General features: G+C 37.1%; 1 protein-coding gene and 1 non-coding gene across 2 annotated transcripts in view; one reads left to right on the forward strand and one right to left on the reverse strand.

Annotated features, from left to right (window-relative positions):
* The window catches only part of Dgkk (diacylglycerol kinase kappa), a 156305-nt gene that overhangs the window by 62084 nt on the left and 66244 nt on the right, over positions 1-27977 (reverse strand). The window contains exons 2-4 of the mRNA XM_045140776.1: positions 24269-24379; positions 21811-21891; positions 20561-20665 (exon numbers count right to left, since the gene is read on the reverse strand). Coding sequence (XP_044996711.1) covers positions 20561-20665; positions 21811-21891; positions 24269-24379 — 297 coding nt within the window. The remainder of the gene's footprint in view (positions 1-20560; positions 20666-21810; positions 21892-24268; positions 24380-27977) is intronic.
* Positions 12162-12307, forward strand: LOC123456992. The gene has a single exon (XR_006634843.1).

Consider the following 27977-nt stretch of genomic DNA (forward strand, 5'->3'; position numbering starts at 1 on the left):
GAAAGAAAATGGACACACCAGGGCTTCCTGCCACTGCAAACAAATTCCAGATGCATGTAGCTTTACATTGGTGTTGTGGAATTGAACTCAGGTCATCAAGTTTTCCAAGTACCTTTAATCACTAAGTCATCTCCAGAGCCCACACACATTCTTTTTGTTGTTTTGTTTTGAGGTAGGGTCTTATTCTAGCCATGACTCATCTGAAACTCACTTTGTAGTGCTAGGCAGCCTCAGACTCACAGAGATCCTTCTACCTGTGCTTCACAAGTGTTGGGATTATAGGCATGGGCCACCACTCCTGGCCACATACAATCTTTTAAGCAGCTCGTATTAGAACAAAAAACAAGTTATGAAGGTATAAGAATATTGAAATAACTCCTTGTATTTTATCTGCCTGCAATAAATCTATAACAATAAAAACTACAGAAAATAAATTGTTCATAGATATTTAACAATATACTATTGAACAGTGAATGGGCCATTGAAGAAACTAAGAAGGAAAACAAAAATTCTTAGAATCAAATGAAAATTTATATAACATTAAAACCTATAGAATATAATGAAGGAATTCCCAAGAGAAGTTTATAGTTCTAAATTCTTACAATACAAACACAGAGAGGACTGAAATGAGTAAATTAAGGATGCATCTAAAAGTTTTAAAAAAACAAAAAAAAACCAAACCCAAAAATAGCATATGAAATAATTAAGATCAGTGGAAATATCAATGCAGAAAGTCATAACTGGCCAAGGGCTAAAAACAAGTGCCTGATGAGTGTTGGATCCTAAGAGACATACATACTATCCTATACAGGATTCAGGGAACACTGATGAAAATGGGTATGGTGGCTTGATCAGATATCCCCCATAAACTCATGTGCTCTAGGTGCTAGGTCCTCAGCTGATGGCAATTTGGGAGGTGGAGCATTGCTGGAAATGATGTTGGGGGAAGGCATAGGGGTGACTTAATCAGCTCTATCTTGCCAGAACATGGCTCACTCTTCTGCTGCTGTGGCAAGGAGGTAATGTCCAGCTATGGCTTATGTCATGTTCTCCCCTGCCATCATGAAGCTTCCCCTCAAGACTATAAGACTCCCCCCTCAAAAAAAAAAAAAAAAACAAAAAAAAAACGAGCCAGATGTAGTGGCGCACACCTTTAATCAAAGCACTTGGGAGGTAGAGGTAGGTGGATCGCCATGAGTTTGAGGCCACCCTGAGACTACATAATGAATTCCAGATCAGCCTGGGCTAGAGTGAGATCCTGCCTCAAAACAAAACAAAACAAAACTTTACTCCTATCAGCTGCTTTTGGTCAGGTCCTTTGAGCAATGAGGCAGCAACTACAACAATGGGACAGAAGGAATGTATTAGCTGGATAATGGGGAAGTACTCTGTAGAACTCTTTCACACATGACAAGGCTATCACATTCATGAACTCATACCAAATGATGTTACCTACACAAGGCCAACACATAGGGGGGCAGACAGTATTTCATTATAGAAAGGGGAGGTGTGCAGGAAGCCATACCCCCATAATGAGTGAATGAGAGTTAAAAGTTTCCAGGAAGGAGAAGTTAATCCGTTTTGTGGCATAACCACTAGTAAGAGACAAGAAGAAAGAGTACAGTGAAATTGAGGGTAATAAGGGAGGGAAACCTATGAACCTGACAAATTTAAAACAATATATGAAAAAATATCAGGGAAATCAATAAGATAGAAATGAAAAATATTAATGAAACAAAGACTTTTTTCTTTGAAAAGATAATAATGACTGACAAAAGCGTAACCAAATTAGCCAAAAGAAAGAGATAGAAGGCCCAAATAAATAAGATCACAGATGAGTACTTTCAACAACTGAAGAAACACTGATGAACACACTAGAAGACTGAAAGACCTCTCATATTCATAGACTGAAAGATGTAATATTGTGAAAATTAATATTTTACCAAAATCAATATGCAAACTCAATGCAATCCCAGCCAAAATTCAAAACCAGTCCTCACAGAGAAAAGAGAAAAAGTCTTAAAATACATATGGAATCACAAAGACTCCACATAGCCAAAGCAATGTCGATCAAAAGAATACTGCTTTCTGGGCATGGTGGCAAATGTCTTTAACCCCAGGTCTTGAGAGGCAGAGGTAGGATTATAGCCATGAGTTCAAGGCCACCCTGACTACATAGTGAATTTCAGGTCAGCCTGACATACAGTAAAACCCTACCTCAAAAACAAAACAAAAACAAACAAAAGAGAATACTGCTAGAGGTGTCACTGCACAGAGCCATGAGCAACTCCCCTTTCTATAATAAATTACTGACTGCCATTCCATTAAAAACACCCTATTATTGGCACAAAAATAGACACAAATAGAATACAGGACCCAGGTATAAGTCCATGAAGCTATAGAGACCTGATGTTTTATAAAAATGCCAAAAATATACTTTGGAGATAAGATATTATATCTTCAACAAATTGTGATAGGGAAGTTGGATATCTACAATGTAGAAAAATGAATCTATATCCTTATTTCTCAACTGCATAAAAATCAACTGAAAATGGATCAAAGACCTCAATGTCATAATTGAACCTCTGAAACTTCTTAAGGAAAAACTAGGGAGTATAATGCAAGATACAGGTGTAGGTAAGTATTTTATGACTAGGAAGATAATCACTTAGGAAATAAGGTTTAAATTTGACAAATGGGACTGTGTGAAATTAAAAAGCTATCGTTCAGCACACAAAATTGTAAGTTGAGTTAAGAGACATCCTCCAGAATGGGAGAAAAATCTTTGCCAGTTATACATCTGACAGAGGACTAGAATCTTGAATACATAAAGAACTCAAAAAACTAAGCAATACAAAATCAAACAACCCAATCAAAAATGTGCTATGGAACATTTTCTCTTGCCATCATGGAGCTTCCCCTTGAGTCTGTAAGCCAAAATGACTCTCCCCCCCCCCACAAGCTGCTCTTAGGTGATTTGTGCCAGCAATTGAAACCTGATTGCAACACCCAGCCTCTGCTCTGTCATACCATGATGAAATTTCCCCTTGAGATAGTAAGCTGAAATAAACCCTTTCTTTCCATAGGCTGCTTTCCTTTCCATTGTTTTTTTTTTTTTTTCCAGAAATGAGAACATAACTCTAACAAGCAGCAATAGACATGGATGATCTAGTATCTCTATAGTACAGTCTTTAGGGTCTATCCCTAGGGGTGTTATGGTTGGGTCATTTGTTAGATCTACTTGTAGCTGTATCAGAAACCTCTATACAGATTTCCATAAAAACTGCACTAGGTTACATTCCCATCCGTATTGAATAAGAGTTCCTGTTTTCCCCACTCTTCACAGGAGTTATTGTCATTTGATTCCTTGATGATACCCTTTCTGACAAGAGTGAGAAAGAGTCTCAAAGTAGTTTTATTCGCATTACCCTTGTGGCTAAAGATGTTAAATATTTTAAAAATTATTTATTAGCCATTTGTATTTTTTTCAAGGTAGGGTCTTATTCTAGTCCTGGCTGACCTGGAATTCACTATGTAGTCTCAGGGTGACCTCGAACCACGGCAGTCCTCCTATCTCTGCCTCCCAAGTGCTGAGACTAAAGGCATCTGCCAGTATGCTCAGCTTGTATTTCTTCTTTTGAAAACTCTCTATTCAGTTCTATAGCCCATTCTTTGATTGTGTTGTGTGATTTCTTATTGTTTAGAGTTCTTTGTGTATCCTACATATTGATCCTCTGTCTGATTTATAGCTAGCAAAGTATATTTTCCCATTCTGTAGGCTGCCTCTTTCCATAACAGTATCCTTTGTTGTACAAAAGCTTTTAATTTCCTGAAGTCCCATTGGTTTATTGTTGGTCTCTCCTGAGTGACTAGAGTTTTATTCAGAAATTCCTTCCTTATGCCTATATGTTGAAGGGTTTTCTCTACTCTTTTCTCTAGCAGTGTCATAGTTTCAGGTCTGAAGTTAAGTTTTTTGATCCCTTTGGAGTCCACTCTTGTACATAGAGATAAGGATTTAGTTGCATTCTTCTGCATATAGATTTCCAGTTTTTCCAGTTCCATTTCAGATTCTTTTCTTTTTCAATATTTTATTTTTTACTTATTTAAGAGAGAGAGAGAGAGAGAGAGAGAGAGAGAGAGAGAGAGAGAGAGAGAGAATTGGTGCACCAGGGCCACCAACAGCTGCAGAGGAATTCCAAGAGCATGTACCACCTTGTGGATCTGGCTTACATGGGTCCTGGGGAATCAAACCTGGATTCTTTGGCATTGCAGGCAAACACCATAACTGCTAAGCCATTCCTCCAGTTCCCCACAGAATCTTTTCTGTAGTAATTATATTTGACATTTTTTTTAAGAAATCAGATAGCTGTAGGTGTCTGGGTTTATATCTGGAACCTGTATTCTGTTCCATTGTTCTACATGCCTATTTTTGTGCTAGTATCACACGGCTTTTGTTACTATTACTTTATAGTACATCTTGAAATCAGTATGATTATACCTCTAGCCTTATTACTATTGTTTAGGATTGTTTTGTGGATCCAAGGTTTTTTGTGCTTCCAAATGAACGTATTTATTTATTTTGTTTGTTTGTTTTTCAAGGTAGGGTCTCATTCTAGCCCAGGCTGACCTGGAATTCACTATGGAGTCTCAGGGTGGCCTCAAACTCACGGCAATCCTCCTACCTCTGCCTCCCGAGTGCTGGGATTAAAGGCGTGTGCCACCATGCCTGGCTTAATTTATTTTTTTTTATTTTTTAAGGTAGGATCTCACTTTATTTTAGACCAGGCTGACCTGGAATTTACTATGTAGTGTCAAGCTGGCATTCAACTCAGTGATCCTCCTACTTCAGCCTCCTGAGTTCTGGGATTAAAGGTGTGCATCACCACCATGCCAGGCTGAATTTTAAGATTGGTTTTCTATTTTAGTGAAGAATGGCATTGGAAATTTGATGAGGATTTCATTAAATCTGTAGATTTTTTTCTGTTAAGATAGTCATTTTGCATATTGATCTTTCAAATCCATGAACATGGAATGTATTTTTTAGTGTCTTCTTTGATTTCTCTGAAGTGTTTTAAAGTTTTCATTGTAGGGTTTTTTCACTTCCTTGGTTAGGTTTATTCCAAGGTAATATTTTTGAGGCAGTTGTGAATAGGAGTGTTTCCCTGATTTCATCCTCAAAATGTTTGTTATTGGGATATAGAAAAGCTGCTGATTTTTGTGTGTTCATTTTGAATCATATTCTTTTTTTTTTGCCAAAAGTGTTTATCAGCTTTCAATTATGTGGTAGTGATTTTAGGGTTTCTTATTTCTAGTCTTATGAGATAAAAATAAAGATAATTTGACATCTTCCTTTCCCACTTATATTCCTTCTATTTGCTTCCCTTATCTTATTGCTGTAGCTATGACTTCCATTACAATACTAAGAATGCAGAAAATGAACACCCTTGTGTTGTTCCTGATTTTTGTGGAAATAATTTGAGTTTTCCCTATCTAGTATAATGTACATATAGGTTTTCCAAATAAAGCCTTTATATTGTTGAGATATGTGCCTTCTATTCCCAGTTTCTTAAGGGCTTTTATTATAAATGGATGTTAGATTTTTTTCCAATGCCTTTTTCACATCTATTGAAGTGATCATGTGACTTTTGTCCTTGAGTCCATTTATATAGTATATTACATTTATTGATTTGTCTATGTTGTACCATCTCTGAATCGCTGGAATAAAACCCACTTGATTATGGTAAATAAGCTTTTCATTGTGTTCCTATATTTTATTTGCAATTGTGTTTTTGTGTATTTGTATCTATATTCATGAGGGAGATTGGTCTCAAGGGATATCTTTTGTCTTTTTTTTTTTTTTTTTTTTTTTTGGTTTTTCACGGTAGGGTCTCACTCTAGCCCAGGCTGACCTGGAATTCACTATGGAGTCTCAGGGTGGCCTTGAACTCACAGCGATCCTCCTACCTCTGCCTCCCAAGTGCTGGGATTAAAGGCATGCGCCACCACGCCCGGCTTTTTTGTCTTTTTAATATGTCTTTACCATTTTTTTGTCTCAGGGTAATATTGCTTTCATAAAAGGAGCTTGAGAAGCATTACTGTTGATTCTTCTTTGAAGGTCTTGTAAAATTCACTAGTTAATCCACCTTGGATTAGACTATTTTAGTTGATGGGGAGGGGGTAACTTCTTTGGTCTAACTGCATATTTTAGTTGTTTAAATGTATTCTCTCATACTGGTTTAATTCTGGTAGGTTATATGTACCTCAAAATTCATCCCTTTCATTTAGATGTTCTACTTTAGTGGGATGTATGTTTTTAAGGTATATCCTTATGATTTTATGAAATTCATTGGTATCTATTGCAATGGTTCCCTTATCATTACTAATTTTAATTTGGGCCTTATCTTTCTTTTCATTAGTTTCTCTAAGGGTTTATTCATCTTGGTTTATCTTTTCAAAGAACCAGCTCTACATTTCATTGATTCTTTGCATTTTTTGTTGTTGTTGTTATTGTTGTTTCTATTTCATCCCTCTTTCCAAGTAGTGATTTGTGGTTTGGCTTGTTCTTCTTTATCCAATGTCCTAAGTTGAATCATTAAGTTATTTATTTGTAACCTTTCTAATTTATTTCTTTTTTGAAAAAATTTCCTTTCTTTCTTTTTTTGAGGCAGGTTTTCTCTGTAGCCCAGGGTGACCTGGAACTCAGTCTATAGCACAGGCTTTCCTCAAACTCATAGTGATCCTTCCACTTCAGCCTTTCACATGCTGGAGTTATAGGTATGAGCTACCATGGCAAGATTTCTAATTTCTTAATATAGGCACTAAAAGCTATAAACTTCCCTCTTAGGACTGTCTTTATTGTATCCTATAAGTTTTGGTATGTTGTGTTTTATTTATTATTATATTAATTTTTATCATTTTATTAATTTGATGTACTTCTCTATTTCTTCATACATCATTCAATAGTATATTATTTAATTTATAGAATTTGTGCATGGTATATAGTCTTTCTTTCTGTTTATTATGGTTTTATCCTATTGTGATCAGCTGTGGTACAAAGAATCATTTTCATTTTCCTGTAGTTGTTAAGATTTTCTTAGTGTTCTAATATATGATCTATGTTATGGAAATTTACATGTGTGGCCAAAAAAATGTGCATTGTGCTGCATTTGGATGGAATGTTCTGAAGGTAATGAGAGGGGAATATGATACAAATACATCATGCACATATATGAAAACTGTTAATATATAAATATAAAATATAAAATTAATCAATAAATAAATAAGTGAAAAAGAAAAACATGAATGAAGGTATATAAAGCTTTGTCCAGAAGCTATACATTATTAATTGAAAATTCCAGTGCCCAGGATGAGATACCTCCCAATGGATTGCTGGTTAGGAAGTGTATAGATGCACCTGAGACAATATACTGTACTTTAATTGCTCTTGGTTACTCAAGGATGATAAGTTATTGCTAAAGTCACCAAATACTTTGGTTTTAGGACACAGAGAAATCTGGCTAGACCTGAGCTAGAAGCTTCCTCCCTTCCAGCTAGCTTTTTTTGTGACAGAAGTTGCTAAATAAGCTGCTGGGAGTGAAAAAGCATCAAGAGTTCTACTCAGCACTGGACTCTGTGTACTCCATGACCAAATTGCCAGGAGAGATACACACATTGGTGCAATAGTGGCATGGATGTTATGAGGATAACCAACTGTATTCTGATTGTATTTGATGCCCACTCCATAGGAGGGAATTCATGCCTGGTAGTGCAAACCTGGCCAAAATTCTATGGCTATTGACACAGGGTCTAGGATAGAACCTAGTCATATGGTTATGCTAAATGGACAGCATGTTAAACTGCCTTCTAAATGCCTGTTTGTTACCACAGATTAGCACTAATAACAGCCTCAATTACAAAGTTTATTTCTACAATTGGAAGAGATTAATACAGAGCTTCACAGCTGGGAAAAAATTGCTGAGAATGACTATTGTGTGTTCACCCTTAAACAGGACATATAAATCAAACCCTTCAAGGATCAGGATACCTTTTGGAAGAAGTTGTGGTAAGAATGTAAGAGCAAGAGGATGGGGAAGGTTTCAGAATGCTATCATCTGGGAATTACATAGCCATCATATTCATGAACTTTCAGTGGCTACGGTTTCCTGCACAGGAATGAGCCTGTCAATATTTCATCACGAATGAGGTAAGTAGTCACAAGATTACACACATCCCAGAGTAGCTAATGGCGGCTCATAGTTGTTGGGAGACAAGAAGTCATGTTGAGTGGCATAACCTCTGGTGAGTTGCCCATTCTCCAGTAATGAACCTTTCCATGATCTTGTAAGCAACCCTAGTTTAACTAATTTGGTAAAAAAAGAGAAGGTATTAGAGTAGGATTTGATTAACTGGGATAAAGGCTTCAAGTTGATGGGAGGGAAATAAGAGAGGGTAATTTGGGGGATAAGATTAAAATATATTATATACATGTATGAAAGTGTCAGAATTAAAATTAATTTCAAAAGTCCATGGCTGGGGAGAACGTAAGGCCTAGAGAAGACCCTAATGTGTTGCTAAATGGATATGTTTCAAACTACCTCCTCAATATTTATTTATCTTTATACTCACACATCAGTGCTAGACTCAGCCCTAGTCAGAGAAACTTTGAGGGGGTCATGACAGTTAATGCAAAGAATTGTAATAGTCAAATACTGAAAATAAGTAACTGATAGCTGCTGGGCCCTACATGGGACATATATAATATTCCCTCCTGGGCTCGGGGAACATTATCGAAGAGGGATATCAAGAATATAAGAGATAGTGAATGAAAAGGACTGCTGTGGAACTCTTTTCCAGAAATGACAAGCTCAGTGTCCTCATTAACTCACAGCAGCTGTGGATACCTCATCTAAGAGTTGCACATGATTGATCCATTCAACATCCTGTTTTAGATGGGGAAGGGCCTTGAAGGCCACAACCCTCCCTGATGAGTGCTTAGTGAGTGTTGGGAGAGAGTCATTCTCTTTAATGGAGTCACTGGTAAGTGAGAAGGCATATAGAAGGACTTACAGTGTTAATGGAGGGTAATGTGGGGTACATATGACCAACACATTATATATGGAAACAAATAAAAACATTAATTAAAAACAAAGAACAACAAAAGTTTATCAGAGAAAAATAGCCCACAAAATCAATCTTTTGGAAATGAGGAAATGAAAAAGTATTTCCCAAACAAACAAAAGCTTCACCATGAGGCCTGCTTTTTTTTTTTTTTTTTTTTTTTTTTTTTTGGTTTTTCGAGGTAGGGTCTCACTCTGGTCCAGGCTGACCTGGAATTAACTCTGTCATCTCAGGGTGGCCTTGAACTCATGGCAATCCTCCTACCACTGCCTCCCGAGTGCTGGGATTAAAGGCGTGCGCCACCACGCCCGGCTCATGAGGCCTTCTTGATAAGAATTGGTCAGAGTTCTTTAAGCTGAAACAAAGGTTTCTAATTAGCTCATGAAAACACAAAAACACAAACATAGTGGCATTAGTAATACATAATCATACTCAGAATGTATAAAGTAATTGTATCTCTCTAAGAGAGTTAAAAAACTATTAAAGTGATCATAGTCACAATGCATTTCTAAAGGATACACACTATAAAAACAAAGGGGAAATTTTACATAAAATCATAAAAGATAGAATGAAATGAAACAAGATTATACTCTTTTTAGGGCATCTAACAGCAAATTACTGACAATTAAAAGAGGCCTATTTCTTTTTCTTACAAAAGAGGCCTACTTTGTAGATAACATATTTTAGGTATACTACATTCTAAATCACAAGACAAAAACATAATGAAGTTAGACAAACTAGTAGAAGAACAGATTAAAAGCAAACAAACACAGAAAGCCATCAAATTACAAAAAGAAGAGAAGAGAAGATAGGACCATTAAACAATCAGAAAAGGAAGTATAAAATGACAGTAACAAATCCTTACCAGTCAATAATTACCTTGAATGTTAGTGATTTAAATTCTCCAGTAAAGGGCTGGAGAAATGGCTTAGGAGTTAAAGAACTTGGCAACAAGGCCAAAGGACCCAGGTTCGACTCCCTAGTACCCATATAAAGCCAGATGCACAAGGTGGCACATGCATCTGGAGTTCGTTTGCAGTGGCTAGAGGCTTTGACATTCTCATTCTCTTTATCTGCCTTTCTTGCTCTCTTTGTCAAATAAATTAATAAAATTATATTTTAAAAAATTCTCTAGTAAAAAGATAGAGAGGGCAAAGGCCTAACAAAACTACATCCAAACATATGCTGTTACCTACAAGAGACTCGCTATACTCATAAAGACATGCATACACTAAAAATTAATAAATGGCAAAACTCAGGCTGGAGAGATGGCTTAGTGGTTAAGGTGCATGCCTGCAAAACCTAAGGACCCCAGTTTGATTCTCCAGGTCCCAAGTTAGCCAGATGCAAAAGGGGGCACATGCATCTGGGATTCATTTGCAGTAGCTAGAGGCCCTGGCATGCCCATTCTCTCTCTCTCTCTCTCTCTCCCTCCTTCTCTGTCTCTAATGAATAAAAAAATAAAAATAAAATCTCAAAAAATTGCCAAAACTCCTCCACTCAAGAAGAAATTAAAGAGGCCAAGCTGGGCACAGTGGTGCATGCCTTTAATCCCAGTACTTGGGAGGCAGAGGTAAGAGGATCACCATGAGTTCGAGGCCACCCTGAGATGACATAGTGAATTACAGGTCAGCCTTGGCTAGAGTGAAACCCTACTTCGGAAAACAAACAAACAACAAACAACAACAACAAAAAGAAATTAAAGAGGCCAGTGCTATCTATAATTAAATTATTTAAAAATTGACTTTATAGTCAAAAAGTATAAAAGAAGACAATGAAGGTCATTATATAATGGTAAAAGGGTTAAGTCTCTAAAACAGCATAATTATTATAAGTATGTATGCATTCAACACTGGAATACCTAAACACATAAAGTACTTCTTAAATTAACTGAAGTGAGTCATAGATTGCACTCCTATAAAAGAAGGGGATCTCAGTACTATACTTTAAAAAATGAATAAATAATATAATATAAAGATTATTATATATTAGAATGGAATTTCATATTAGAGTAAATAACTAAATAAATATAGCACAAATCTTTAGTGCATTCCATTCTAACAACAGAGTACATACTTCTCAACTGTACATAGAATATTCTTCAGGATAGTGTATATGTGAAGCCACAAAACAAATTTAGCAAATTTAGCAGCCCTAAAATTATATCAAGTATCTCTTCATAACACAATGACATAAAATTATAAATAAAAAGTAGGAAAATCCAAAAATATATGGAAATTAAACAACTTGTTCTCCTAAACAACCAATGGGCTGTAGAAGAAATCAAAAGAGGAAACAAAAAGTATCTTGAAATGAAAATAAAAATCTAAGAATCCATCATATCAAAACTTATGGGATATAGCAATGCAGTTTAAAGAGGGAGATTGTACTAATAAATGCCAAAATCAAATCCCAACACTTAGAACACTGAGGTAGGACAATAAGGAGTTCAAGGGTAGCCTCTGACATATGGAGAGTTTGAGGCCAGACTCAACTACATGAAACCTTGTGTCAAAAAGCTCCTATAATCTACTTTATTTTATAGATGCCAGAAAAAATGTAGCAAAACCAAGATACATCGATAAGACAAGATATCCAACTGCCCACCATAAGATGTGCCACCTTTACCACATCTTCCAGGGCCAAGCAGGAATTGCAGAGGAAGCAGTGACATGACTACTGTTCTTACTGCCAGCCTGATAACTGGTTCCAGGGCCATGGTGACAGACACGGTGATTAATCAAAACCTATCAAAGCAGAAAGCCAGACGCTACAGAGGACTCAAAACTAAATCAAACTGCCAACAATCCTGCCATGGTTCAGGGAGCTCTGCAGAAGAGGGGGCATAACGATTGTAAGAGCCACAGAGTGGGTAGGAATACCCTGAGGCATATTCCACCCCACCACACAGGGACTGATTGAGGGCTTCATGACTCCACAGTGAATACCTTAACCTCACTGAGGAGGGTCCCCAGGGTAGCGGGAGCAGGAGCCAGGGGATAAAAGAATATAAACTGTTAAGATATATATAAAATAAGGCCGGCAGGCTCAATTTCCTGGGAGGTGGTCTCAGCCTATTCTACCTCCCCTCAGTAGAGCCTAGACTAGAAGGGCCAGGCCTCTTGCCTTGTGGGAGAGCAGAGAAGGGTGTCAGAGGAAGCCTCACCTCGGCTGGCCTGGCCTCACATTGCCTTGGTCATAATGACCTGGCAGAAGGAGCTAGCGAATAGAGTGAAGTGCTGATGGGGAAGAAAAAACAAGCCAGGCATGGTGGTGCACACCTTTAATTCCAGCACTCGGGAGACAGAGGTAGGAGGATTGCCATGAGTTCAAGGCCACCCTGAGACTACATAGTGAATTCCAGGTCAGTCTGAGTGCTAGAATGAGACTACCTCAAAAAACCAAAAAATAAAATAAAATAAAGATATATATAAAATAAAAAGTAATTAAAATTCCTAATTCCTCTAAAATAAAACAAAAAGAGAATTATTACAATATAGCATTACACACTAAGAAACTAAAAAAAAATAACTAAGCTAAAAGTTATTAAAATGAAGAAAATAAGCCAGGCATGGTGGTACACACCTTTACCAGCACTCGAGTGGCAGAGAAAATAATTTTCTGAGCAAAAATAAATGAATTAGAGACTAGTTGAAAACATGTCAAAGAAACTGAGAATTTATTGTTATAAAAAGATAAATAAAATCAACAAATTATTTGTCAGACTAATAGGAAAAAAGAGACTACTCAAATAAGATCAGAAATTAAGGAACAGACATTACAATTTATATCTCATGCTGCCTGTAGTTTGCTTTGGTTTGTCTCCCTCAAAAGTGTACACAGCTAGTGTAGAGATGTGAGAGATGATGGAACCTTTCTGAGGAAGGGTCACATAAACAATAAATAAGACACTGAGAATGTTCCCCTATGGGGGAAATAAATATTTTTTATTGGATCATGATGTTTCCTTTCAAGAATGAGTGTGGGCTTGGGAGATGGCTCAGTGGCTAAAAGTGCTTTCTTGAAAAACCTCTTGGCCCAAGTTTGATCCCCAGAACCCAAGAAAAGCCAGTGGCAAAGGCATTTGGCATTTGTTTGCAGGAGCAAGAGACCCTGTTGAATGCATACACATGTGTGCGCATGCACACGCACACACACACATACACACAAATAAAATACTTCTAAAAGAAAAATGAGTTGTTATAAAAGAGCAAGAGCAAGACTGACCTCTGGCTTCCTATCTTAATGTGATTTCTGCCTGTGAGATTCCAATCCCCTATGATGTAACAGAGCCAAAGGGGGACCATCAAAGGAAACCAACTTGACTTTCATCCTCTAAAGCTGTGAGCTAAATTAAAAAATAATTCTCATTATGGCTTAGCAGTTAGGGCACTTGTCTGCAAAGCCTAAGGACCCAAGTTCAATTCCCCAGTACCCACATAAGTCAGATACACAAGGTGGCACATGCATCTGGAGTTCGTTTGCAGTGGCTAGAAGCCTTGGCCTGCCTATTTTCTCTCCCTCTCCTTCTCTCTCTCTCTCTCTCTCTCTCTCTCTCACACACACACACACACACACACATAAATACTAAAAAATCATATTCTCAAAAAAATATTGTCTTTATAAATTACAAAGTCTCTGATATTTTATTATAGAAATGATAAAAGCACTGCTAAAACATGAAAGATAACAAGAAATGACTGAATAATCAATAAACTGAATAATATAGAAGAAATGAATAAATTCCTAAATACATGCAACCTATCAAGATTTAGTCATGAACAAAGAGAAAATCTGAATAGAATAATGACAAGTAATGAGACTGAATTCTTAATTAAAAAAATACATGCAGGGCTGGAGAGATGGCTTAGTGGTTAAGGTGGCTGCCTACAAAGCCAAAGGATCCAGGTTTGATTCCCCAGGACCCATATAAGCCAGATTCACAAGGTGGCACATGTATCTGGAATTTGTTTGCAGCAGCTAAATCCCTGGTGTGCCCATTTTCTCTCTCTCTCTCTCTCTCTATCGGTCTTCTTCTCACAAATAAATATTTTTATTATTTTTTTAAAAAAGGGGCTGGAGAGATTGCTTAGTGGTTAAGGCACTTGCCTGCAAAACCAAAGGACCCAGGTTCGATTCCCCAGGGCCCACATAAGCCAGATTCACAAGGTGGCACATGTGTCTGGAGATTGTTTGCAGTGGCTAGAGGCCCTGGCATGCCCATTCTCTCTCTCTCTCTCTCAAATAAATAAAAAATAACTATTTTAAAAAATATATTTGTTTAGAAAAAAATACATGCACAAAATTAAAGCTCAGGATCAGATGGCTTCACTGGTGAATTTTTTGGGATATTTAAAGAAGAAAGGAGGACTGGGGGTATAGTTTGCTGGTTAAATCATTGCCTTCCACGAATGACGCATTGGGTTTGAGCTTCAGAACCACAAAAGAGTAAAGAAGAAATAATACCAAGTTTTCTTTAAATTATCCCCCCCCCCAAAATTAAGTCAAACTCATTTTAAAAGGCTAGCATTACCTTGATGTCCAAGTCATAGAAGTAATACTACATGAAAATGAAATTAAAGGGCAATATCCCTGACGAACATAGATGCAAAAACCTGCAACAAAATGGTAGCAAACAGAACTTGATTTCTATGTTCAAGTGGAATATATCATTGGATTAAAAGATGGTTCATAGGGGCCTGAGGTTCAGCAATTAAAGGTACTTGCTTACAAAGTCTGCCAGCCCAGGGTCAAATGCCCAGCCCCTCACATAAAGCCAGACAGGTATTCCATTGCAGCAGCAAGAGACCTTAATTTACCTCCCCTCAACACACCACACATGCAAATAAATAAGATGATTCATCATATATAAATAAAAAATGTGATATACATCATTAGCAAAAACAAGGATAAAATTAAACAATAGAGCCAGAGAGATGGCTTTGTGCTTTTAAGCACTTCCTTGTGAAGCCTAAGGACCCAGGTTTGATTCCCTAGTACCTACTTAATCCAGATGCACAAGATGGCACATGTGATTCGAGTTCATTAGCACTTGCAGGAGGTCCTGACACACCCATTCTCTCTGTCTCTTTTCTCTCTTTCTCACAAATAAATAAATAAAACCTTTTTGAAAAATTAAGCAGTAAATGCAGGAAAGCGTTTGACAAAATTCAACATCCCTTCTTTTAAAAAATATATTTTTTATTTATTTATTTGAAATAAAGAGGCAGAGAGAGAGACAGAATGGATACGCCAGGGCCTCCAGCTACTGCAAACGAACTCCAGGTGCATGTGGCCCCCTTATGCATTTGGCTTACATGGGTCCTGGAGAATCGAACCAGGATCCTTTGGCTTTGCAAGAAAATGCTTTAACCAGTAAGCCATCTCTCCAACCCTCAACATCCCTTCTTAATTGAAACCCTCAACAGATATAAAGTGAATATATCTAAACACAATAAAGGCCATATATACAAATCTATGGATAAAATAGTTCTTAACAGTGAAAAGCTGAAAACTTTTCCTCTAAGATCATGGATAAGACAGGATGCTAATTCTCACCCCTTCTTTTCAACACAGCATTGGAAATCCTAGCTGGAGTAGTTAGTCAAGAAAAAGAAATAAGAGGCATACTAATAGGAAAGAAAGAAGTAAGATTGTCTCTATATGCTGATAGTATGACCCTACATACATAATCTTTAAAGACTAGCAAAATCTGTTAGAACTGATAAATTATATAAAGCTATAGGATACAAAATCAAGATACAAAAATCAATAGGGTTTCTATATACTAATAATGATCTATCCAAAATATTAAAAAATAATTTCATTTATAATAGCAATGAAAATGTCATTAAATATAAGTTTAACCAAGGATGTAAAAGACCTATATACTGAAAAATATGAAAGAAGTCAAAGAAAACACTAATCTATTGATAGATTAGAAGAATTAGTATCATAAAATACCTATAACAGTCAAGGTAGTCTATAGATTCAATGCAGTCCCTATGAAAATCCCAATGCTATTTTTCCAGGAATAGGAGAACAACCTTTAAATTTGTACAGAAGCACAAAAGACTCTGACTAGCCAAAATAATCTTGATCAAAAAGAACAAAGCTGGAAGCATCATAATCCCTGATTTCAAAACATAAAATGATTATAATCAAAACAGTGTGGTTGGTATTGGCATCAAAAACACATAAACCAAAGCAACAAGATAGGAAACCCAAAATAGACTCACACTTACAGTCAATTAATTCTTGGCAAAGGTGCCAAGGATACAAAATGGAGACAGGACAGTCTCTTCAATAAATGGTGCTGGAAAAACTATATATTCACATGCAAAGGAACAAAACTAGATCTTATACCATGTACAAAAATAAACTCAAAATGGACTAAACTGAAATGTAAGATCCAAACTATAAAACTACTGAAACACAGGAGAACAGTTCTGTGACTTTAAAAAAAAATTTATTTATTTCAGAGAGAGAGAGAGAGAGAGAGAGAATGGGCACGTCAGGGTCTTCAGCCATTGCAAATGAACTCCAGACACAGGTGCCACCTTGTACATCAGGCTTGTGTGGGGCCTGGGGAATCAAACCTTGATCCTTTGGCTTCGCAGGCAAAGAAAATGAGAGACCTAAGTGTTGGAAACACTTTGTGTGGAACAAAGAGCTTTTATACATTGTTCATTATCATGTAAATTAGTGTAGCCATTATGGAAAACAGTAAAGAGGCTCCTCAAAAACTTAACAACAAGCTGGGCATGGTGGTGCATACCTTTAATCCCAGCACTTTGGAGGCAGAGGTAGGAGCATCGCCATGAGTTCAAGGCCACCCTGAGACTACATAGTGAATTCCAGGTCAGCCTGAGCTAGAGTAAGACCCTACCTCAAAAAAACCAAACAAATAAAATTAACAACAGAACTACCTCAAAATGCTGGAAGTCATCTAGTTTGGACCATTAGCTCAGATCTGTAGTCTCAGCTACTTGGAAAAGGTTGAGGCAGGAAGCCTGTCTGAACTACGAGTGAGTTCCTGGCTAGTCTACACAACTTAATGAGACCATGCCTTGAAGTGGAAAAAAAAATTAAAGGGATGTAGATATAGCTCAGTGGTAGGACAACTGCAACTGCATAGTACCAGTACTATTATAAAGAAAGAAAAAAATCCACTTTCTGTTGAACATCCTGACAAGCAGCTAGCTGTTCAGTTTCCTTATAACATTTCCAATGACATGGAGCTTTCTACTTGAAGAAGCAACTGCTGCCATTCCTGAAGCTCACAGTGAGTGTTAGAGTGGTATCTTCTACAGGCCAAAGTATAAGGAAAAACATTCCAAGATTTGAGGCTTTAGGAACATTAAGTGGGCTCTGTTGCAAGAAACTTGCGCTCCATGACTCATGACCTCCAGACGCTCTAGAATCTAAAGTCTAGATGATACTTAATAAGACATAGCTATGCTTTCGATATAGCCTTCCATGCAGCTCCTTATTTCTAATTTTCTCCCTTCTATTCTTTCTTTACATCCTCCCCTCCAGTTTCAAAACTTTCATATGCCAGTGACTTTTCACTCCTTTGAATTCCACTCTAGTGCTGGGGATGAAACCTAGGGCCTCTCACATGGTAGTCAAGTGCTTTACCACAAAGCTCCATCCCCAGCTCCGCTTTGCCTGTTGGTTACATTTATCTAGTATACAGAGTTGTCCTTCTTTTCTGTTCTCTTTCTGGAACTTAAGTCTATTTTGCTGTTATCTGAGTTATCTATAGCCTCCTCTCTAAACGTCTAGCCTCTAGTTTTTATATCCTAGCTAATGCATTCTGTATTTGTAAAATGTCTATATCAACAATTCTCTTCCCATTTCAGTCCTCTATCAATTGAATTTTGAACATATTGTAGATTTCCTCCACCCTGACCTTCACATTAAAAACCTCTACCATCAGGCTCAGCTTACTTCTTTAGACATGCTTCTTGAATTCACATTGCCACACTTTTCTAGTGAAATGGATTCACCCCTTTCATTGTACCCCAAGAAAAGTCCTTTTTCCCATTAGCTTTGTCTAATACTAGTTTTCCCTGCTCATGACTTTGTGCTACTGCATTTCCTTGCCATCAATTAAGTTCTAACCATCTCTCCAGGTCAATCTCAAATCTTTTCTCTATTGACTCTTCAAAGAGAATACCATAGTGTATCTTTTCCTGCTCTGAACTACTGTACTACTTTATGATTTATTTTATTCATTTGGTAAACAATCATGCATTTACATTTATTAAACCTATCTTGAGTACTATCATTTAATTGCATATATCTTGTTTTTCTAACTACACAAAAGTTTATAGAAGACAAAACTCATAATTATACCTTTTTTTCAACATCTTTGGGAAGAGAAATGGATAACAAGTATATATTGAATCGTTTCTAATAGATTATCCAATTATTTTTTCCCTACTTTAATAAATCACTAAATTCATGATTAATCTTTACTCACCCCATATGTTAGGCACTGGTGCTGACAAAGAACTGAAAAAGAACTATTGGAGATAAGATGTACATGAAGGAAACATACTTAGCTGCTTAACTTTTAAGAAAGATGAGTTGCTAAGGTTTTGATTGTGAGGCATTTATCAACTAAGAGTGTTTCTTTATATATTTAGGTACCTACAGCAGCTTCACAGAGATTTAGATTATGACCTGATACAATTCTTCCAAGCAAGTAATCAGGAAGATTATTTTTCCTTTCTACTTTGTGTTGGATAGTAGATATCTAGGTATTTACTTCAGCAGTCAAGAGTGGTACATCAATGATTAGATTATTTTCACTAGGATTTTATTTGCATTCCTAGAAATTCAGCCAGAACTCCAAGAACTCAGGAGACAGATGTAAGAGGACCATTGTGAGTTTAAGGTTAGCCTGTGACTATATAGTGAATTCCAGGTCAGCCTTAGCTAAAGCAAGACCCTACCTCAAATAACCAAAAGAAAGGAAAGAGCAAAAGAATGAAAAAAGCTAAAATATCCTATGTGACATTTTATGAAATTGAAATATTATTTTATGGATAAGAAACATTCCAGTTTGAGAAGAAGTAAGTCAAGGGAAAGAAAGGGACTGCTTCATAGTGATAAGGATAGAAGAGGGATACAGAATGTACAATTATGTGTGACTCCCACTAAAGCTCTGCCATGGTAGTATCATTACCAGGGAGTGAATATGCTTCTTCATCAGAAAAAGAAGAAGACAAGATCAAAGGAATGAAATGCTAACTGTTAGGTCATATGAATGTGTATAATCACATGTTAAGCAAAGGATATTTCAGTTAAGCATTATAAATTGTATGCCTTGGAAAGAACTTAATCATAAGTAGGGAGGTTCCAGTTCAGCTATGTTGCCATGTTCCCCTATCATAACCATAGGGCAGCAGGATGTACAGTTGTGAAACCAAATGGTCAAAGGCTTAAGAAGACCTAAGGGAGTAAGGAAAGATGATTCTTCTTAATTCCATTGTTTTAATTTGAACATCTCCAACCCAAATGCCTAGAACAATCTTCTGTTCTTTGCCAGTCACTTAAGATATGAGGGTCTTGTAAAGACTACCTCCGCCTTCCCCTTTAACTCCAAGACCTTTAAAGAAGAACATTGTTTATTTATCATTAGCTATGTATCATGCTCTCTCAAGACTTATTTGAAGATTGCCCTAAGATTCATTTATACTTTTAAAAATATTTATTTGATCCTTGCTATGTGACAGACATTCTTCTAAGTAAATAAATGACCTAATTCCTCTCCTCTCAGAACTTATATAAATTATAGTTGTAGAGATCTATAAAAGAGCAGACTGAGGCCAGAGCCCCAAATCTGAATAGAGGCATTATATGTTTCAGGGACAAGTGGATAGAAATTGTTGCCAAGTGGAGGAAAAGAACTCTGACAAGCTGTAGGGAGGACTATTTCTTACTCTTTTCCTTAACATTTCCTTTTTGTTAGCTAGTACATTTCCTTTTTGTTAGCTAGTACTTATTTCTCCTTGATCTGATCCTCTTTGATCCCCCTTCCTAGCTTCAGTGTCCTTAGCTGTTACTATACTTATTCAGCTGACCCAAGTCAAGGCTTCTGATTGCAGCTTTCCTAACAATAAAGGCTTCTAAGTTATCAGCTCACATATATCCTGATGGTCTCATTCATTGTCTATACTGTGATATCTAGATATCAAGTAGATGTGTACAGAGGAATCTAAACGAAATAGTTACAAAGGTTTGAATCTAAGTGAAGTATTATTTATGAGTAGCTCTAAACAGGTTTCTTAATGACAGCTATACATAATTACTGGTCAGATGGTCTCTGCTTCTGATTTTTTTTTTAATTTCCATGTTTGAAAAGTGACTTCCCTAATGTAATCATTTAAGTATTTGCCTATGAGTTGTATGCTTTCTCTACCATTCTCCTTACCTTACGGACTTCTCCCTGTTGGACAGTTTTTATGACATTAATCCATTCTTCCATGTCTTTCCGGTTGGGTGCAGCCAAGGTGACTTTATGTTGTGGTGTGATAACCTAAACAAAACATCACATTATTAGCTGATTGTCCCCCACAAATTTCTTCCAAGGTTCTATGAATTTTATAAGGGACTATATATGTATGCCAAACACAAAAGAAGTCACTTCTTGAATACAAGATACAAGTTCCCAGGGCCACTCATAGCTCCTTAGATATCTACCCAAAATAATAATGATGAGACTAATAATGATAAAGACTTTAATGGCACTTCATATGTACCAGGAACTATTCTACAGTATACTGTATACTTTAGGTATAGTTTTCCATGATAGGTGTTATTTTTTTTCCTTTTACACCCATAAAATACAAGACAAAGATGCCTCAAATTAGAGCTAAAGTGTACTGTATTTACTAGCAATTTCTATCTCCTTGTGCATGAAACACAGCATCATTCTGTGGTAGATGAGTATAGGAACTAGATGGAATTGTGACCAGTCATTCCTTTGGTCTAAACCCATTCTTAGCTAGTCTGATATATATGCCTCTGTGTCTACCCTGATGAAGAGCCCTAGACCCTGTACCCACTGTTGAAGTTGTGAAAAGGCAACTAATTATTATCAGAGGTGGATAGGAGTCTCCTGAGCTAGTGAACTTAATATTTTTCAGGGGAGGTTTTGCAAAGATTTACTTCAGGGACCAACACTGCATGGTATGCTAATTCCTGAATACTTTCCTAGGGGGGAAAAAAAACCACCTGCTTTTCAAAGGTATTTTCATCAGTAATCTCAGCATGGGGTAGATTTCACCTTGAATATAAATTCTCACCTAACTCAATAAGGGGAAGTATGTCATGTAACTTGACTATTCTGATATTTCTATGACGTACTAGTCTTTCGAGACACTCCCAATGTTACTATTCTAAATCACCTTTACCAAAAAGACTGAGTTTTGTAATAGTCACAAACCATTCTGTACCTTGAAATCAGCTTAGCTTTATAGGAGCCTGCCAATAGGGAACAGGGCCCATTACTCATCATCTCCTCCATTAGCAAGCTGCTAGAAATTTGTTTGTATGAATAATTATACTTTGCAATGAAAAGAGACTTGTTAAATCTAATGTCCAAAACTAAAACAAGTTAATATAATAACACCACTTCCCATCTAGCCCTCACCCTTACCAGTTATTCCCAATCTTACTTACAGAAAAGCCGTGATAAAGATTTCTACAGCTGCTTTCTGCCAAGGCCACCTGAGACAGGTCAATTGTTTCAAAGTGTACAAACTGGATATAAAAGAGGAAGAAAGACAAGAAACCATCTGGTTAAAGAGGCAAATAGCCATTAAACACACACATACACACAGTGACAGACATTTTTTGGTAGTTATGATCCAATAATATATTTGCATTGCAGGCTGAGGTTTATTTAGCAACATGGACTTTGTAGATCTATCATATGGCAAATAAAAAATCAACCAAACTAAACCAAAACACAACTTTCCTAAAACTTTTATGTGAATTTATAGTAAGACTTGGATACATCAGTTCAGAATTATCCAATTATAAATGTTAGTGCTGGATAAGAAAATATAATGAGGTCTCGCTAGAGAACTTGTACTACAAATTATGATTAGATTCTATTTCATTAGGTGGCAGCCTTTGATCATGTTTCTTTTCCCATCCAGTTTGAGGCTTCTATCTTCTTGTACATGTAACATGGCATGTACCACCCATTCAGTAGCAGAAAATCAGTACTACCAGTATCTACCAATACCACCAGTATTTAACCTGTGATGTCACACAAAACTCCACATTCATAAGGTACCCATGCTTCATTTTCCTGCTTTGCTATTGCCATCTTCACATTCTTTTTTTAAAAGTATTTTATTTTTTATTTATTTATTTATTTATTTGACAGAGAAAGAGGGACAGAGAGAATGAGCACACTAGGGCCTCCAGCCACTGCAAACGAATTCCAGACACATGTGCCCCCTTGTGCATCTGGCTAACAAGGGTCCTGGAAAAACAAACCTGGGTCTTTTGGCTTTGCAGGCAAATGCCTGAACAGCTAAGCCCTCCCTCCAGCCCACCATCTTCACATTCTTAATGATATTTTGGGGTTGTTCTTAGTTAACAAAGTCCAATAAGACCATGGGTGATACTTGTAAGTACAGGAGTCATATGCAATATGTGTATTCATAGAATGTCTTGTCATTCTATTTGCATTTGCCATATTGATAAGCATAGAAAACCAGTGGGCCCAATAATATTGGGAATTCAATGAAACTTAATAAATAAAAGATAAATGTGGTATGTCTACAACTGAATATGCAGAGGTGCTGGTAGTACATAGAGGCCACATTTGCTGGTAGTACAGAGAGGCCACATTTTCTGTTGGAGCCAGAACTTGCTACAGACATAGACAAAAGGCACTGCTGTTCCAGGAAACAAACATGCAGGAAGTCTTACTGTGTTCTTTCTTACTCATGGTCTTTCTATTATCCAAGCATTGATATTGAAAATTATGGCATTAAAGGAAAGGGAAAGATAGGACAAACCACAGCTTCTTTTCCATTCTGTCAGCAAGTATTGATAGAATGTAGAATGTGCAAGCATCAAAAAATGAAAATAATCTGAACTAGGTTTGTGTTCTGATGAGAACAAAATATATATATTCATGATTGAACTACTAATACAAATGATATAATGTGAAGGATTCTTCATAGTTAAATGTTCTTATATTTACATTTAACATTGTCATGGTAAAATATAAGAGTAAATGGTAAAATCCATTAATTATTTAATGGTTTTTGTTTTCCCTTTACTTAGAGTAGCATTAAACATCAAATAAAACATAGTAAGTCATTGTATTCTATTTTAATGTAATTATAAGACATGAAAAATAAAAAGAAGATATAGCTGGGTGTGGTGGTGCATGCCTTTAATCCCAGCACTTGGCAGGCAAAGGTAGGAAAATCACTGAGTTTGAGGCCACCCTGAGACTACATAGTTAATTCCAGGTCAGCTTGGGCCAGAGTGAGACCCTACCTCGAAAAACAAAGCAAAACAAACAAACCAAAAAAAGAAACATAAAACATTATATGCTGGTATCATTAGTGTTCTTCCTGTTTTTAAAAAAGGGCCCTTCATTTTAACTTTGCACTGGGTCCCACAAAATGTGGCTCTTGTGCAGAAGCTAACTGAGAAATCCATTAAAAGAAAGAGAAATAGGGCTAGAGAGATGGCTTTGTGGTTAAGCTCTTGCCTATGAAGACTAAGGGCCCCAGTTTGAGGCTCAATTCCCCAAGATCCATGTAAGCCAGATGCACAAGGTGGCATATGCATCTGGAGTTTATTTGCAGTGGCTGGATGCCCTGGTGTGCCTGTTCTTTCTCTATCTATTGCCTCTTTCTCTCTCTGTCTGCCACAGTCAAATAAATAAATAAAAACAAACAAAAACAATTTAAAGACAGAGAAATAGGAATGAGAAAGGAAAAACAGTGCCTCCTATTTGGCCTAAAAGGATAATTTAAAGAACAGTTGGTTGGTTTTGACTTCCATCCTAACATTTGCCAACATGTCTTTACCTACTGGTTATCCCACACCCATATAATTCTTGGAACCCACCCAATAACTCAATTGATAGGATTCTATACATTACCGAAGGATGGTGTGCAAAGTGGAGTTTTTGTCCTTGAACCAGAAAATATCTAAGCTTCCATCTCTTCAAGGAGCTGCAGTTCTTTAACAGAGGTCCTTCTTTTAGTATTTTCTGAAAGGGAGAATCATAGCAGTTGGTTGATCAGATGAATTTCAAGATCTTACTATTTTTTCAGATGGGAAAATTAGTTATCCAGAAGACTCTATCTCTGTTATATACCTAACAAATATCCTGTAGGTTAGGTAGGAACACAAGAAAATTAATTTCATTAGAAAAAACATTAGTTACCTTTCTATAACATGCTCTACTTGTAGTAGTGGGTAGAGAGAGTAACATGAGTATATAAATATAAAAGTCACATTTCTATGAAAGTATAAGTAGCAGGTTAAAAGGCTAAGTTCAGCCAGGCATGGTGCCACATGCCTTTAATCCCAGCACTCACAAGGCACAGGTAGGAGCATCACCATGATTTTGAGGCCAGCCTTGGCCTACATAGTAAATTAAATTCCAGGTCAGCCAGTGCTAGAGTAAGTCCCTACCTCAAGAAAAAAAAAAAAGAAAGAAAGAAAAAAAGAAAAGACAGAGCTCAGTTAAGGCATATTTTCACAAAGTATAAAGGTTGTAACTCTAGATAGGATCTTCATATCAGCTCTTTTCCTGTTTTTAAGGGGAGAGTAAGGGAGGGGAGGAATTGTCATGGTTTATTGTCTGTAAATATGGAAGCTATCAATAAAAAGAGAAAAAATTAAATTAAAATATCATAATATCTAGCAATAGTGGGCTTACATTCTCACATGGCAACAATCTGTTGGAACCCTATAGCAGTATTCCCCTTCAGATGGAATACCTAATTGCAATAAACATTTGTGTTTGAGACCCTGTGATTGTTAATCTTGATTGCCAACTGATTGGATCTAGAATCACCTAGGAGACAAATCCCTGGTAATTGTCTGTAAAGGGGTTTCTAGATTAGGTTATGATGCAATTAGCTTCTCATTGCTGGAAGAAAGCACCTGACCAAAAGCAAGGGGAAGCTGACTATAACACCCATAAGCTCACCCTCAACAACACACCTTCTCTAGAGACTTCCATTCCCAAATTGCCACCAGCTGGGACCTAGCATTCAGAGCACATGAGTTTATAAGGTACACCTGCATCAAACCACCACATTCCAGCCCTGGCCCCCATAAACCCACAACCATCCATGATGTAAAATGCAATGCATTCAGTCCAACTTTAAAAGTCTCCATAATTTTATCAATCCTAATGCTATTCAAACATCCCTATAGCCAAAGATCTTTTATTTTTTTTTCGAGTTAGGGTTTCACTCTAGCCCATGCTGTCCCAGAGTTCACTATGTAGTTTCAGGGAGGCCTTGAGCTCATGACAATCCTCCTATCTCTGCCACCTGAGTGCTGGGATTAAAGGTGTGTGCCACCACACCCAGCTAGTCCAAGATCTTTTAACTGAGCCATAATACCAAAAAAAAAAATAATAATGGCACAGAATAAACATTCACACTGAAAAAGATGGCATTGGGTATAGAACAGATTGAACTAATGTAAGGCTTAATATAAACAGGGCAGACATCAAATTCTGTAACTCCAAAAATTCTGACCAGTGACAAATCTCTCAACTTCCAATTCTGCCCCTCACAGCCTGGGAAACAATGTATCCCAAGCCAGCAGCTCTCCTCAGAACCCATTTCATTGTCCTGGCATCTCCATTGGGTCTCCACTGTGGTTCATCTTCATGGCTCTATCGGGCCTCCACATTAGTAATCCAACAAGCCTGCTTCACATTGCCCATGGCCATTTTCAAGAAACAAACTCAGGTTGCCAATCCAATGACCCTTTCTTTCCTGCATTTGTTATACTACATAATACCAGGTAGGCCACCAATTTGTTAATCCAGAGGTAATTATAGCCAGCTTTGAAGAACTGGACACTCCTTCAGCATTCAGGCTCCTTACTTTCAAAAGAGTCCGCATTCTTCCTGCTGTCCCAGATCAACTGGTCCAGTCTTTGTAATATCTCAAACAATTGCAGCTGAACAGGCAGCAATTTAAGGTTAAAGCTTTCATTTCTTTTAATTCCATATCCTTCTTCTCACACCAATTTATTTCTACGCAATACAATCCTGCACAATTTCTCAGGACATAGGCAGGTAGAACACAGCAGGCCTCTCACACAAACTGCTTCTATACCAGTCCACACAAAGTTCTTTCTTCTGCTTATAAGTCAAATCTCACAGTCCATAGTTCTTACTTCATTCAGGTCTTTCAACTCTGATAATAATCCATGAAATTCTGCCTTCAGCACTGCAAGGTATCTCTTAGACCAAGGTTTCAAGCTTCCACATTCCTTCCATAAATCAGTCCCAAAAGGCCAAAAACAAAGTGAGGTTTCTACCATCAACAACCCCACTCTTGGCACCAATTTTCCATTGCAGTTAGCTTTTCATTGCTGGCAGAAAGTACCCGACCAAGGGCAGCTTTTGGGAAGAAAGGGTTTATTTTGGCTTACAGACTCAAGGGGGAAGCTCCATGATGGCAGGGGAAAATGGAGCATGAGCAGAGGATGGACATCACCTCCTGTCCAACATCAGGTGGACAATAGTGGTAGGAGAGTATGTCAAATGCTGGCAAGGGGGAGCTGGCTATAACATTAACAAGCTCACCTCCAACAACACACCTTCTCTAGAGACTCCAATTCCCAAACTGCTACCAGCTGGGGACCTAACATTCCAAACACATGAGTTTATAGAGGACACCCGAATCAAACTACCACAGGTAAATTGAGGTAGAAAGACACACACTAAATGTGAGCAGCTCTATCCCATGGGGTGAGGTCTCAGACTAAATAAAAATAGAAGGCTAGCTGAGGCATCAGTATTCATATCTTTGTTTCCTAACTGCAGATACATGTGATCAGCTAACTCAAGCTTTAATTGCCATGATTTCCCTATCATGATAGACTATATCCTTAAACTGAGCCAATTCTCTCCTTCCTTAAGTGCTTCATTTGGTGCAATGAGAAAAATAACTAATACAGACCCTTATCTCAGTAACTATGTGAGCTCAGTGGTAGCTCAGTGCATCAGTTCTTTTGACCAGCATATACAAGGATCTTGGTTCAATACCCAGCACCACAATGAATGAATTAAGTAATAATTAATTCATAGGCAAAAATAAAGGTAAATAATGGAGCAGAGAATGAATAAGAACAAATTATGTCCATATACATATATGAAAATGACATAATGGAACCCACTAATTTGCATGTTGTTGACAAATGAATTAAAAATTATTTGCTACTCTTATTGTCCTAAACACACACACACACACACACCACACACAGTCTATAAGTTCGGGTCTCTAACTAACAAATTGCATGCACTAATGACTAATGTAGGTCAACTGAAATATCAGTGAACAATCACAATTTCCCTAAGCTGTCTTGATAGCAGAACTTTATGAAAGTTTAAAGATTACTGTCAATATGGACTTCTGCAAGGAGTAAGAACAAAGAACAATATGATCCTGAAGGAAAATAAAAGGTGGCATGCGGGTGAAAAATTGTACTTAATTTGTTGAAATTGAGTCATTAATGAGAAAACAACTCCTATATAAGCACATGAATCATGTTTTCTGTCCTTCCCGCTGGCCACACTCTAAATAATGGCATTTGATTTCCTCTGTCCCAACCCT

The sequence above is a fragment of the Jaculus jaculus genome, chromosome X, assembly GCF_020740685.1.
Source record: "Jaculus jaculus isolate mJacJac1 chromosome X, mJacJac1.mat.Y.cur, whole genome shotgun sequence".
In the NCBI taxonomy this organism is placed as follows: Eukaryota; Metazoa; Chordata; class Mammalia; order Rodentia; family Dipodidae; genus Jaculus; species Jaculus jaculus.